Source organism: Elgaria multicarinata, chromosome 3, assembly GCF_023053635.1.
Source record: "Elgaria multicarinata webbii isolate HBS135686 ecotype San Diego chromosome 3, rElgMul1.1.pri, whole genome shotgun sequence".
NCBI lineage: Eukaryota > Metazoa > Chordata > Lepidosauria > Squamata > Anguidae > Elgaria > Elgaria multicarinata.
In genome coordinates this window covers 90,460,215-90,476,396 of record NC_086173.1, presented here as the reverse complement: position 1 = coordinate 90,476,396, position 16,182 = coordinate 90,460,215, and the positions used below count along the sequence as shown (strand labels likewise).

Below are 16,182 nucleotides of genomic sequence, written 5' to 3'. Positions count from 1 at the left end.
CAACAGTAACATTCGGTGCCCTCTTGGTAGTTCTCAAAATGGTGTATGCATGAGTGTTTTGCAAACCACTCAGTGACTGAGACCAAAGGATCCTTTTTGCTCTCTTTCTGTCCTTGTAACCTGAGTGTGTTCTTGCATTTCTGAACATCCCTTCCTAAGATCTTTAATGGTTCCTTGGGAACTAAGGAGGATGACACAGATCAACAAGCTGAGTGCTTGCTCTTGTGTCTTGAGTCTTGGCGCTGTGAGAAGTAAATAAAAGAACAACGCTGAGTACATAATCCTGAGGAGCTATAACTACTCCAGCAGTCCAGTTGCAAATATTCACATGACTATTCATTTCATTAAACTTATAGTTTACCCCATTTCAAAGGCCCAGAGCAAGCAATAACATAAGAAATACAAACCTTCTATTAAAATTAAGTTGAAATCCAATTCATCGCTAAATCTAACAGAAACTAAACCCCAGAACCTGCCAGCTTAGATCTGCCCGCATGGACCAAAATAAGCAGCGACAGATGCTCAGGGCTTTGGAAATGTTCAAGGCAAACCCCAAGAAAGCTAATATGGTCTGATGAAACTGGATCTGGGAGTTTTCTTTGGGAGACTAATAAAGTGAATTCACATACACAAGAAACACACAGCAGCTGTTTAAAAAGCTGTCATGTGGAACCTGCAACCACATGAATCTGTAGCAACCCATTATTACTATCCTCTTGTTTCACCAGATTTTCAATCAATTGTGGGCAAGTTATAAGTAACACTGGGCTTAACTGTGTGTTGTACACTGCAGATGACCTAAGGTGGCCACTTTTGGATTGCACAAAAAAAAGGGACAAAAGATATAGATTTGTATAAAATTTGCATATGCTGATTTATATGTATAGATGCAAATTTAGAAATAATTATTATGATTTAAATAGAAATACAGTACATCTCACCATAGTGGAGAAGTCTGTAACTAGATGATCTATGTGCCTGCTCTGTTTTCTGCCCAGGTCAATGGGCAACTTTAAGGCCCCACCACTTCCATTTTATGTTCCTTTTTCTTTCAACCAGACTTGGCATGGACAGTCCTTCAAATAATAAAGGATGCCTTCAAGTAGAGGACAGCCTTTCAAATAGAGGACTGTTCTCTATCAACCAGGATATATGGCCACCCTAAGATGGCCACTTCCATGTGGTCATCTGAATTCTGTCTCTTTCAGTTGCTCACCTATAAAATGGGAAATAATAGTTACTTATCTATCATACCTTGTGGCTTATCTTGTGGGGTTGTAGTGAGAAAAGACAACAGAAAAGATTATGAAGCACTTAAAAAAAACCCAACAAGTATCCATATATAAATGATGTAAAAAGTCATGTTATAAAAAGTTCCATTACCTGTGGGAAAGCTACACCTAGTGCTGGATGGATGGATCTGTTTATTTCCTGTGAATCTAACAGGGCTTAAACCCATCTCTCTGCAGTTCAACTTGCGCTACCTTTATCACTTGACTTTTACAAACCACAGATATCAGGATATATATTTTTTCCAGCTAGAGGGAAGGCCTCAGATAATGGGAGAAAAATCAAACGCAGGGTTAAATGAATGTCTTCCTACCTCAGCATGCACGTATTCACAAAAGAAATTAAACTTTAATATTGATGTGCACCATTTTCAGACACATTAGTGCAAAAACATGTGGGAACATGAAATTTCTTCACCATATACATATTTTTCTATTTATCTTATCCTTAAAAAAACTGCATTTGGGGACTTTTTTGTTTGTTTTAGCCAAGAAGTGTTTCATAAATTTCAGGGTAGTGCGAAAACCAAATGATAACAGTGTTCCAATCTCCATCATAGTCCAGGAAGTGCAAATCAGGTCAGTTCATTTAGAAATGTGGACCAAGCAAAGCCGTTGAACATCCCTAGTTGGCATTCACCACCTGGGTTCACTATCAGAAGGCGTGGTTTTGATGTGTGAACTGTTTTATCGTCTTTAACTTGCTTTCCCTGTGGCAGAGCTGGGGCATTTTACAGATGAGAGACAGAGGCTCGCCCAAGGGTGATCAATAGTTCTGCTGGGGCTTAAACCCATCTCTGCAGTTCAACTTGAACTACCTTTGTCACTTAACTTTTGCAAACCATCGATATCAGGATATATATTTTTTCCAGCTAGAGGGAAGGCCTCAGATAATGGGAGAAAAATCAAACGCAGGGTTAAATTAACGTCTTCCCACCTCAGCATGCACGTATACACAAAAGAAATTAAACTTTAATATTTAATGAAATATATACATTACCCTTCTGCTGAAGGCCGTTGTATTGTAATTTTATTCAAGATAATTTAATTTCAGATTTATTTCAATGAACTACACCTCCCCCGTGGGGGCAGTTTGCTGGCTTAGTCTGTCACACATAAATCAGTATCCAATTTATATGAAAGTCACAGCAGCAGAGCTTGGGGTTGTAGCTCTCTGAGCACACCATCTAAATGAACTGGCAATAAGTCACAGAGGCATTTTAATGCTTTAGATTTAAATGAGAATAATACCATGGCTGCACGGGGTCAGTTCCTTTCTTCCCTTCTTTCTTTATTTCTCATAGTGACAATTAAAAGGGAGGAGGAGGAGGAGGGGGAGCCCTTTTTGAGGAAAGCATAGAGCATCAGTTTTTAAAAAATGTTCTTTCTGAGGTAAGGTCTTGGAGACAGAGACCTAGGGTGTCTCTACATTAAGGGAAATCCCATTGTTTACCAGGTGCTGTTGTGCTTCCTGGTTCTTTAATACAGATCTTGCTTCCTGGGGCACCTTTAAATTGCAGGCATGGTCGGTTGAATTGAGGGTGTGCCTCGCTCGCTCGCTCACTCACTCCATGATATGTGTGCAAAGGAGGAGGGAGTTTTATTTTCATCTGTTTCCTTGCAGCCTCCTTGAAAGTCAGGACTTACTTCTGAGTAAGATATATAGCAGTAGTGTAGATCCTGCCCTTGTCACACTTACTTGGGAGTAAGCCCCACTGAACACAATGGGACTTACTTCTGAGTAGACTCATGGGGATCAGATCTGCCTCCCTTTGTTGCAGAGAAGCATTTTACCCTCTTCTCCCTCCATTTAAAGTCCTTCCTCGACAACTTTATAGCGCAACGCCAGCTTTATACACTGCCGATTTCACGCCATTAAGGATTTATTCCAGCTTTTCTCTGATCTATTTTGCAACAGAATAATGGGGAGGGGAGAGCCGTGGAAGATGTCCTGTTTGTTTACAGTGGGATTTAATTGATCTGGAAACTTCTGTGAGTGGCCAGAAAGGAGTACGCTATAAATAGCTCATTTAGAGAAGCCCCTAATGTCGGAAGTCTTCTCTGGGCATGTCTATACCATGCCTATATCAACTTGGGATATCAACTTGGGAACTCCAACAGCAGAGAGCACAAAAAGAAGGCATTCTGGGAGAGGCAAGACCCAAACCTGTCCTGTGCCCCTAACATGCCCCTGGAATGGGAAAAGAACTACACCAACCCTGGAGCTGGGCCAGATCTACACCAAGCAGGATACAACACTTTAAAAATGGTTTGAAAACTGTATATGTAATGTGTCCTGCGCCTGAACAGTTGTCATAACCATTATAAACCGTTATAAGCAGTAGTATAGATCCCGCCCAGGTGTAGTTCATTTCCCTTTCATTAGAATCATACAAAGGGATGGGCATTTGAACCCAGGGCTTCTAAGTATTGAACAATTAGACTGAGGGAAGACAAAAGGATGTTTCTCATCCTGTGTGGAGTTGAATTAGAAATTCATCTATAGCATTCAAAGGGACACTCAAATGGAGTAAGCGGTACTTGACATTCAGGAAGTGTAGGGGAGAGGGGCCAGGTTCCTGCTGTCTTAGATACTGACCACAAAGGAAATGAAACTTACCCATATTATCAGCAAACAACATAAACTGCAGTTCATGGTTCCCACATAAATGGAGCTAAGGGAGGGTAGGGGAAGGTAGCAACTCTAACTAGTTTTACCTTTGAAGCATCCATTAAGTGATTTTATGGCCTTTGTGACCCATCTTACTCAGCTATCCAAAATGAGAAAGGTATAATGAATGCTCTTAGCTCAGTCAGGACGGGACTCTGGGCAGGTGTGCCAGGGCCCTCTAAGCAGAATGAACAAGTGGGGCCCCCAAGTGCAGTAGGGCAGGTTTAGCACATTTTGAAGTCAGTGGAATAATAATACACATGACCATCTGGAGAGGTGGGTCCATAGGCGTGCCCGGCGCATTTCATTAGGGGGTGCACTCAGGGAATATTTTTTTAAAAAAAGTTTAAAGAAGAACATTTATTGAATACTCTGTCATAAAGGACATTACTTTTATTCACTTATTTATTAAACACTGTAGGCACTGAGGCCCTACTCTGCATTCAGCTTGCCAGATCACGGGAGGGCCGTTGCAGGTGGGGTGGGGAATGAGGAGATGCTCTTCAAGCCCCAGCATTGGTGGGGCCTTGTGATACTGGCTGGAGGAGGCACTTATGAGGTGATATTAGCCTTTGGGGGCCCTCCTCCTGGAGCCTCTCTGGGAGCCTCCCTGCAAAGAGGCTCCCAAAAGAGCGATTCCTTTTTGCTCCTGATGCCAGGAGCAACAGCAGACAGCTGGAAGGCTGTCCCCACTGTGTGGGTGGGCATTTTGGTGTGGCATGTGCCCGGTATCATTTACACGTGCCTCTGTTGGCACAAGATTGGTTGGCGCAGCCACTCCAACGGAGGCCTAGTGGCAGAGAGGCTCCCAGCAGAGATATTCCTTTTCACTCTTGCTGCTGGGAGCAACAATGCTCTCTCGAAGGCAGTGATTCTTCAATGTGGTGGCAAAGCAGCTGGAGGACCATTCCCACTGCGTCTGGATCCCCCAATGGCCCCCTCAATTTGGTCCTTATTGCTTGAGACATTAGGGTGTGCCTGGGCACACCCAGCACACCCCTTGCACACATCTATGGGTTGGTCCCTGCAATCTCATTAAGTTCCAAATCTAAAATTACCTAAGTAACTACACCACCGGCTGCAGCTGCTTTGAATGAACAATATAGGCCCTTTCTGCATTGCAAACATATGTTGATTTTGTGGCAACTGTACTATCATGGCTTCGCCCAAAGAATCCTGAGAATTGTAAGGCTATTGCTAGACGATGGGTTAGCCCGGTGCGAGCCCCGGGTGAGCCCGTGCATTCAGATGACACACAGGGTATCCCAGGCTCAGGCAGGGGTAACCCTCCCTTTGCCCGGGATAACGGGCACTGCTTGTGGCCCAGTATTTCCCGCGGTCTCAGGCTGAGCCCGAGACCATGGGCATGTAGACCGGTCCGCCGCTTTTCCCAGCTACCGCAATTACTCACAAGTAGCTAGGAAAAGCGGTGGACAGGGCACAGCACTCCACAGGAGCGCTGGGCCCATCGGGACAGGGGGAGAGATCGGGGGTGAGGAGATCTGGGGGGGAACCGGAGATGGGGGGGAATCATGACCAGGGGGGAATCAGAGCCGGGGGGAGCAAGGAACCCTTTAAAAAAAAACTTACCAGTCAATGGTGCGCTCCTGCGCACCTGGCCCTTTAAAAATTAAAAAATGGCGGACGCAACAGGTCCTTCCTTCTGCCTGTCATGTCTGACATGTAGACTGGGGCTGGCCCCTCCTCCCACACAGATCATCAGGTAGGTCTAGCAAGGCCCTAAGTTGAGGAGGAGGATGAAAGTTCTGTTAGGGATTGCTATAAATCTGATGGAATTACAGTTCCCAGAGTTCTCTAAGATGAGGGAAATGACTTTCAGATGTTTTGGACTATAATTCCCAGCATTCCAGCAACGTTGCCTGGGGCTGATGGGAGCTGAAGTCCAAAAGTTCTGGAGAGCACCAAGTTGACGGAGGCCACTGTAGTGTATAGGAAGTGATCATAGAATTTGTTTCTTCACAGTTCCTAGTCTGTTGAAGGGAGAACCTAATAAAAGGTGGGACTTCCAGGTCAGAAGTCACTTTCTAGTTCCTGGTGAAGTTCCTGGTGGTATATACCTTTTCTTTTAAGACTGCATCGTAGATACTGTACATCCTGAGATGATCAGTGTGGACCAGGCAGCTCAACTGCTAATTCAGAATCCATAGTATAGAATCTCTATCAGCACTGTGGAAAAGGACAAGAAAACATCCTTTTTCATAATTGATGCAGCCTCCAGGTAGCCAGCGGCCAGAGCTTTCAATATAGCTACCCTTAGTGAAAGCATTAGAGCATGTTGGACCTTATTTGCTGCATATGAACTGCCAGACAAAAGCTGCAGGAGACCTGCGTTCTCTGTTCATATCTGAGGAACATTGGACACTTTTAAAGAAAGGCATCAGATATGCTACATCTTGAGGCTTTCTAGCCTGTAGCTAAAACGAATCCTATAATATTGCTGGCTCTCCCCAAAGGTGAAACTGACAAGAGTTTATTAGCGTATGTTAATACATATGAGTCCTTACCATTAAAATTGCAAATTATTTTATACCGAGACAAAAGGATGAGGGCAATTTAAAGGTCAGTCAAAACTCATTTAAAAGAAGAAAAATCATTGTGTTTAGTTTTGTTTTTAAGAAAAATCAACCCTTTGAATTTCTGTCTTTCTCCTTTTTCATTTCATTTTGTTTCTATCATATAATAAATTTTCAGGGAGTCCCTACATTCAAAATAATAACACATTATTACCATTAATATAAACTGAAAGCTTAACCTATTTCTTAGGCAAGCTGGAAAGGAGCAGAAGGCCGGTACTTTGCAGGCTGCAAGACGAGAGAAAGAGCCAGAGAAGCCAGGATGTCCTGATTAAATGTTGGTTTTGATCAAATTCATCTAGGTTCAAAAAAAATTCTATGGGATCCAGATTTTTCCATTCAATGAATCAATTCTAAGGCTAATATTCAGATCTTAAAAATATATTGCTTGCAGTAATGGTCAGGCATGATCAGCTGAGATTTCCTCAATGGGTGTGAATGACTAGGGATTTTTCAAGACTGAGTGATTGACCTGCAGTGTGGGGTCTGAGACCAGTCTTTGTCATCAGACGGGGTGAAATTGCATTTCCCTACCATCACTTTGTCTCCTGCTCCTGTCCCACAATAGGGATGAACAACTTCCTCTTTCTTCACACGGGGAAGAAAGAGGAAGCAAGCAACAATACATGGCCAATTTTTATCGTGCCACTTCTCCTGCACACAGCAGGAAATGGCAGCAACTTTCATCACAGCCAAAAGAATCAGATTTTCTGGGTCTTTTTTGTGCGTGTGTGTGATGGAAAAATGAGTTGAAGGAGCGGCAGGCATGCGGGAGGCGGATGGTATTGTGAAAAGGACCCATGAAAATCTATGAGTGGCTCGTAACAAGGGTCCGATAAAATGCTTGTCTGATGACGCTCTTTGTGGTAAAAGCTACATTGTAAACCACCCAGAGAGCTTCAGCTATGGGGCAGTATATAAATGTAATAAATAAATAAATAAATTGATAGAGACAATAGGACAGAGAGCTGTCCTTCTTGCCTGAAGTGGAGGATAAAACTGTTGCTATTACGGAAGCCAAAGAAGGAGTCACATTGATGCTGCCTGCTGGAAGGTTCCTCTTGCTGCTGAAATACTTTGCTCAGCTTGTATGTTTGTAAATAAACAGATATTGCAAAGGGAAGGGAAGGGAAGAGAGCAATCAAATGATCTCTATGAGGGTGTCCCAGAGGCCATCAAATAGGGTGGATTTCCCATCCAAGGGTAGAGCAAAAGGTTCGCCCTCAGAGGGAAAGATCAAACCCTGGATTCTTTTCCCCCACCCACCATGGAAACCTCCACTGTAGCTTTCTCCCAGAGGTTGGAACTCCAACCGCAAGGAGGAGAGGAAAGGGATGTGTCATGGGGTGCCAGTGGTATGGAGGGAGTGGCTGTGGATCCACAGAATCCATAGCCCTCCCAGCCTGCAACCACACCTCCAACATGGGGGAGCATTCAAACCAGCCCTGGAGCTAGTCTAAATGAATGGTTGGGAATGTTTTTTTCCCCCAGAAACAAAACGACTTCACAGGGTGTGAGGGGGAGGAATACAAATCCACTTCCTCCTTGCTTCTGCAATATTGGAGCACTCCATCTGAGAATCTTGGATTGCTCCTTTAGTGTCCTGTGCTATCACATCCAAAGGTCACTGGACTCTGTAGCGCTGTCCCTGGACCTCTCTCACTGCTCAGAAAGGGAACAGCACAGAACAATATTGATTGCAAAGTAAACCCAATTGATTTTAGAGGAATTGACTCCCAAATTAGTGCTCGCTTAGAAGTGCACCTTAAACTACTGCTGCCGGCCTTTGTGAGCTTGGCAACAGAGCCCAGCGCACTCTTGCAGTAATCAGGTGCAGAACACTGAAGATTTAATCCAGGCCCAGTATACAGCAATCAAATGTAGAAAAATCTAGCAGGTTTCATGCAAGTAGGAAGCAGACCTCAGATTCTATCAAGGAATCCTACAGGAATTCAGTGTGTCCAGACAGCCAGTTACAGCTGTTTCTCAGAAAGGCCTTTGAAGCTGGATGGATCTCTTCTCACCCCTTTCCCCTTCGTGCTCAGCCAGCCAGATCCTAGCCCTGAATATAGATTGGTACATTATCCTTACTGAAAGTTGCAGTCTGCTGTTGCTACTCAGAAAGATTTATTTTGATTTGGAATAGCTTTGCTGGCTTGTTTAATCCTGTAACCTCTCCAAGGTAGAACTGTAAGTATTAAAACAAATGTGCAATGAGCAAAGTTCAGAGTGGCACATGTCTGATCTTTTCGGTGGATGACACTAGAGGCTCCGTTCTCCACCTGTGATTCTCACTCCTCCTGGAATCCTCTCCTGCTGCTCCCCAGTCTGGGCTGCCCTTTATTGGAAAGGGTACGCAAAGCTTTCTGTGCCTTTGGTCCAAAGGGATTTCTAGACTTTTGTAACGAAGAGTCAATGAGCTGAAGGTCTTTAGGTGATGTAACTCCAGTGAACCATGCCCAGCTTACTCGGCGGTCCTTCCCGTTATCTAATAAGATTTAGTCTGAAAAAGACAACACACCTTGGCAAATGGGGAGAAACTCACAAAGCAACACTCCTCCTATGCACTGAACCATTGGGTTGGTTAAATGTCTTGTCTAATCCTTCAAGCCCACTGAGTTACACACATACTGAAATGTACAAGAGAGCAATGACAGCAGCATCAGAGCTGAGAGCCAGTGTGGTGTAGTGTTTAGGGTGTTGGACTGAGACTTGGGAGATCCTGGTTCTAGTCCTCATTCGGTCATGAAGCTCATAAGGTGAATTTGGGCCAGTCATTAATTCTCAGCCTAACCTACTTCACAAGGTTGTTGCGAGGATAAAATGGAGAGGAGAGGAGGTTAATCAGATTCCTTTCCTGCTTTGGATCTTGTACACTACCTTGGGCTCCTTAGAGGAAAGGTGAGATATAAATGCAACAAATAACTAATTAAGTAGTAAGATAACTACTTAATTAGTTATTTGTTATAACTAATTTACAATTAGTTACAACTTAATTAGTTATTTGTAAATTAGTTTGTAACTAATTAGTAAATTGTAAATAACTAATTAAGTAGTAAGTAGTAAGGCCCACATTTAAGCCCTTTTCATACCATCTTCCAGTGGTGATGCTGAATGCATGAATGGGGATCAAGACTGCGCTGCTCTCCTTACCGCTAATCACCATGCAATGTTCCTGGGTATGCAGAGCCTAGGGGTGTACAATTAATGCATGTGCACATACAGCAAATGGACACACAATGGGAGCAGGGACAGCAGCACAATGGGCTTCTTTAAACGAGTGATTTTGAATTTTAAACCTAAGAATTTTAAGATGCTGTGATTGTTATTTTAATATTGTATTGGTTTTAACTAATTTTATGTATTATATTGCGTTTGGTGTTGTTCCCTGCCTCGATCCACAGGGAGAGGCAAATAAATTATTATTATTATTATTATTATTATTATTATTATTATTATTATTATTATTATTATTTATAGCATGCTCGTGACCAGCCACTCACAGAAGTTCCCAGTCATTTTGACGATACTGTGAACCTCCTGCACTTCTCTAGCTCCATTCCCCAGGTTTAGCGATAAAAAAATAATCCTCAGAAAACCCGACTCTTCTGAGATACGTTGGGATTTCTTGCCATGTGCAGGCAAAGTTTTGCTATGAAACACCCCCTAGATGGCGCTGTCCCATTGAACTGTACAAGCCACGTGGTCGCTGCTCTCTTCCTCATGTAATTTCAACTCATTTGAAATGCAGAAGAGAAGCAAGAAGCAGAGTCATGATAAGGAAATGCGATTTTCCCCCATCTGAAAGTCCTCAATGATTTCCCTCCACACATTCACTGTAAATGCTTGGAAGATGGTATGAAAGGGGACTATTAATACTACACCTGAAATTTTCCACAGGGGAATGAAAATGCCCCTTTTCATCATTTTGGTTTGTATCCAGTGATGTCCTTCCACCAACAGAATTGACACCACTGGTGGATGGAATTTCCCTTTCCCTGTTCAGTTCCCCCCTCCTCCCATGTGTATAAATCTGATGCAGAGCCTTGGAAGATGCTCTCGAGTAGATTTCGGACATGCATGGGGTGGGGAGTGGAAGGATGGGAAGGGAAACTCCTATTGTGCATGTGATGGTCCACTTATGTAACTTTAAATTTAGCCTTTCAGTTTTAATTCTGAATACAAAATATGAAACAATATGGCTGACATTGTAAGAAATGGGTGGGGGGTGGACACAGAATAAAGTAACCTAAACAAATATAAACTTTACTAACATGAATAGCTCCACATAACATAATCAAATATAACTTCTACATTATACAAATTTAACTGCAACTATATGTTCAGCAAGGCACACTTAGTACAAGAGTACTGATCTACCTTTACCAGTTGACACACAAAGAATTCCTGACCAATCTACACTTGTTTTTCAGGCCCTGCAGTGAATGTCAGCTGCAATATTTTCATCAACAGCTTTGGATCTATTGCAGAAACCACTATGGTAAGTACAAATTAAATATATAGCCTGTGCAAAGCATACCCAGATCATGAGACAGCTGTTCTAAGTCGGGTATGCCATTTACTTTGTGCTAGAAAGGGTCATTGATTCTCTATTTCCAGATTCCATTTTTCTCCCTTCTCAGCAGTGAGTAGCAAGCTCACTGCGAAGTAGCAAACTCAATGTATATGTCACAGTTTTCTCTTGGAAGCAGAGGGAGATGGAATCTCTCCTGTGAGCAGCAGAAGGTTAATCAGATTCCCTTCCTGCTTTGGATCAGCAGTTGAAAACTACAGGTTTGTGGAAACATTGTCTATGTAATCACTAACCAGGGGGGGAAAAAGCTCCCATTTCAAGGAATGCTACAGGTTTAGGGTTTTTCAGGTGAATCCAAGATATTTATTTATTTATTTTTGCATTTCTAAATTGCCCAATAGCTGAAGCTCTGTGGTCAGTTCACAAAAATTAAAACCATCTAGTACAATTCAAGGTATAAGCAAACCACAATATAAAAACACATTGTAAAAGTGCAATATAAAAGCACAACTGGATAAAACCGAATGGCAAATGCAGAGATTTATACAGATTTAAAGTACAGATTTAAACCAGCAAAGTTAAACTGTTAAAATACCGGGAAAATAAAAAGGTTTTCACCTGGGCCTCAGCTAGACCAGGGGGTTGTACCACGACGATCTCACAATTTTATGATTGTGAGATCGTCGCACTGGTCTACATGCAGTGCGCGACATCTCAGCTGCTATTTTTTGTTTGTTTTAAAGAAGAAAGAGGGCACGAATGCTCGTGCACAGAAAGTAAGTCTTCTTTAAAAAAATTAATTTTTCCCTCTCACCCCACCCCTGATGGGTGCAGAGCTCCTGAGGAGCTCTGCGCCCCGTGGGTGGGTCCCAGCTCCTCACAAGGAATCACAAGGAACTGGGACAAACCACGATGCCCACACACGTTCTGCAGTCTCGGGATCATCCCGAGACCATGGAAAAAATGGGCTCAAACGGGAGGGCGAGATTCCGGGGCAAGGGAGGGATCATCACTCCCTGTTCCGAGATCCCCTGTGCATCATGTAGATGCACAGGGACGATCCCGGGGATAGCCCCGGGATTTCGCCCTGTCTAGCTATGTCCCTGGTGTAGAAAAAAGTATAACGTAGGTGCCAGGCGAACCACTGTTATTTGCACAACCAATGTTATTTGCACCATATCCAAGGTTAGTTGGATGCCACATGCTCATAAGTGGCTGCAGCATGACATCAGCTTGGCAGGGACACAGTTGCTCATGCAACCATTATGGAATCCTTCCACCAGTAGGACAGATACCACTGGCAGATAGAATTTTTCTTCCTTCCTTCAGTCCTGTATGTGTCCCACAAATCCGCTCTGGGGAAGAAGGGAAAGAGGGACTTCCATTTTGTGGGGAGTGCTTAATTGAGTCCAGTTGACGAAGCGACGAGAACAAATAGACACACAGGCATAGTTGGCATAATAAATTGGCCACAACTTTTTTGACTCACTGGAATAGGCTTGGTGACAGCATAGGGCATGGGTCCTGTAATCGGCCAGGCTACCTGCTGACTGATTCCGGGTGTGCTCCTTGGCTTCATGGTGGCGGAGGCAATGCTGCTCTTCTTTGCTTGGCTTTTGGAGGTCTTTAACCTGCTCCTGCTTTGTGGGCAGGGGGCCTGCTCCTTGTCAAGCCCATCTTCTGGAGCTCTTTCGCGAGCTCAGTGATCTCTTTCCCCCATGGATTTACCCTTGGAGAAGTCAGCAACTGCAATCCTGGAGCCACGTGGAAGGTCTGACTTTGGGAGCCTCAGGTTGAACTGGAGGCAGAACAAAGGAGAGATCTCACTCTGCTGGGTCCACCTCTTTGGCCCCACCCTATCATCATGCTGATTGGCTCACCAGTCACTTTCTGGGAAGGAGATGCAGCTGTTGGGGCTGTGCTGCTACAGCTGTGCAGACACACTTCACCAGCCTTTCTTTCTTCACTGCCAGCCTGCTCACCCCTGCAATTCTTTGCTCCCCATTAAGGGAGAGGAGGAACTCGGCTTGCTCAAGTGGAAATCCACTCATCTAATGTTGGAGGTAGCCCAACCTTCATGGTAGTACTAGTGGAGTGGTGCCCACATCAGAGGGTTATCTACCACACTTCCTGATTTCAGTTCCAAAGTCCTTTGTGAGCCTCCCATTTCTTGTCACGGAAGAAAGGAAGCTGCAGGAAACCATCCTTGTCATAAAACCATTGAAGATGAGGTAGCTGTTATTCTTGAAAGATGTTTTCCCACTTTAATATTGGGGGTTTTAATTGAAATACAGGAGGTTGCTTTTCATTAGGGAATGGTAGATGTCAGTTTTACTCATGGCAATCAATTACAAAAAAATTTTTTTGATGCAAATCAGTTTTTCAACGTACTGAAAATACTAAACCAGTTTCTTCAGGATTAAAATGCAATTGCTTTTCAAAGTCATTTTGGAGTTTCATGTGGAAAACTAAAGCTATGAGCTTTTGGTTTTCTGATCAGATATACCCAGCAGAGTCTGATGGCCATACACTTTAGTTTGGGGATCACTATGAGAACACTGCTCCCCTTGGGGGTGATATTTACATAGTTATTACAATTTCAACTTTTATCTAGAAAGATTGTAAAAGTGCCAGTATTGGGAATTTTAGTCCACACATAAGACATTAATGTTGACATTTAAAGACACTAGAGGCAATCTTCGCAGCACACAAATCAGTAGCTATCATTGTGTCAACATGCAAAGGTCTAATGAGTTCACAAACACAGTTTGGGGGACAATCCAAAGGAGAATAATAGGAGCTGGAAGGAGTACAAAGGCCATCAGTAAAGGAAAGACATTATCAAGAGATTAGATGGGCAGGAATTCTGGGAAGCAGGTTTGTAGTCATCAAAAATGAGTGAGAGTAAGAGTGGAAACTAGAAAGACGTTAAATACATGGGAATTACTAAGAGATGGTTGCCAGAGGTGAGATTCACAGAATAAGAGCAAGCAAGAAAGAAAAGAGCATGCTACGATAAAAAATAAAAGAAAGAGATAATAATTTATTTTTGGAATGGACTGTCAAAAGAAAAAGCACCTTAAAATCATTATGCTCAACGACCCTAATGTTGTGTCCTAGGTCAATATATGCTACATAAATAATATACAGTTGTGTGAATCTAAGGCTCTTTGGGTCAGTCTGTAGATTAGGTTCTAGTAAATCTCTGTCCAGTTCCCAGTAACAATCAAAATTGCCATCACCTACTGCTTCAGTCAAGAGTAACAAACTCTTTCTCAGCTGCATAACACAGTCCTCAGGTGTGACAGCCATGAGCAAAGCAGCTTTTAAAGATGCTAAGTGCATGCCCATATATCTCTTCATTATAATGGGGACACACTGCATTGCACCAGAGCAATACAGCAGTTGTGAAGAAACATCTTTATGTATGAATAAAGGCAGGGCTGCCCTCTTGTTATCTTTCAGTTACCCAGCTATTTATGTCAGGATTTTATCACTGGGGAAAGGCAGTGTCAGCTGGTGAAGTAGCAGTGCTAGTGTGGGGTGACCATATGAAAAGGAAGACAGGGCTCCTATATCTTTAACAGTTGCATAGAAAAGGGAATTTCAGCAGGTGTCATTTGTATATATGGAGAACCTGGTGAAATTCCCTCTTCATCACAACGGTTAAAGGTGCAGGAGCTATACTAGAGTGACCAGATTTAAAAGAGGGCACCTGCAGCTTTAACTGTTGTGTTGAAGTGGAAATTTCACCAGGTTTTCCATATATACAAATGACACCTGCTGAAATTCCCTTTTCAATACCACTGTTAAAGATACAGGTGCCCTGTCCTCCTTTTCACATGGGCACCCTAAGCTGCTAGTGGGAACTGCCATCTATTCCTACAGGGCAAAGGGGAAGCCCTGCCCTTAATGATACCCTTCGGAAAGTAGCAGTGGAGGCAGAGAGCATCACAGTCAGCGCCATCCATGCAAGCAGTTGCTGATTCGCTTGATGCCACCAGTGCAAGCTGCTGACATCAGTGAGGCCACATAGCCAGTCGGCAACTGCGCACTTGCACAGTGCCAACTGAGGGACACCCCACTTCTTCCACTGGCTCCCAATAAAGAGAGGTAGAAATTTCTCTTTTCCCTCAGTCTCTCTGCAGTAGTGGCTAGCAATTTCACTAGCTATCCACGTCACTGGCCATTAGGGGTTGAAGGATGGGAATAAGGTCAACTTCCCGCTGTTCCGTAGTGCACAGCATATGCAGGATGCTCAAAATGGTAGTTGGTATCAGCCACAAAATTTCATATACAGTGTTCAGGGCTCAATGGGCCACATTGGATGAATATGTGTTTCTTCCTATATCATAAAATCTCTAGAAAAAGACTCCATAAGCCATGATCTTAGGGTCAGTTGCCACCAAGTGAAGACTTGCATGGAACAAAGAGCTATCTCAGATCAAACATTACAAACATAATTTTCATTTTAGCAGACCACCTCAAATGAATATAAGAAGACCCTTGCTGGATCATACCAAGGGTCCATCTAGTCCAGCACTCTCTTAATACAGTGGCCAACCAGCTGTTGACCAGGAAACTACAAGCAGGACATGATGCAACAGCACCCTTCTGCCCATGTTCCCCAGCAACTGGTTTACACTGGCTTACTACCTCTGATACTGGAGGTAGCATATAGCCATCAGAACTAGTAGCCGTTGATAGCTTTCTCCTTCAGGAATTTGCCTAACCCCTTTTTAAAGCCGTTGAAATTGGCAGCCATCTCTATATCTTGTGATTTTGAATTTCATAGTTGAACTATATGCTGTGTAAAGAAAGTACTTCATTTTATCTGTCTGAATCTCTCACCAATCAGTTTTGTAGGATGACCCCAGGTTTTAGTATTGTGAGAGAGGGAGAAAATGCAATGCATTCCGATGGAGGCAGCTCACACATATAGCTGAGAATCATCAAGTGATAAGCTTTCAAGAGCTGAACCATCAAGTGGTGTGCATGAATTTGTGGATGAACCTTGCTGTAACCCAAGACAAAAAAAAAAGTGGCATTTTTATGAGCTTTTAGTTGTACTGGAGAAGTCCTGTTATATTTGCT

At 43.2% G+C, this 16,182-nt stretch overlaps 1 protein-coding gene across 1 annotated transcript in view; it reads left to right on the top strand.

The window, feature by feature from the left end:
- The window catches only part of GLRA1 (glycine receptor alpha 1), an 85,084-nt gene that overhangs the window by 34,402 nt on the left and 34,500 nt on the right, over positions 1 to 16,182 (top strand). The window contains exon 3 of the mRNA XM_063120893.1: positions 10,988 to 11,055. Within this exon, the coding sequence (XP_062976963.1) occupies positions 10,988 to 11,055 (68 nt within the window). The remainder of the gene's footprint in view (positions 1 to 10,987; positions 11,056 to 16,182) is intronic.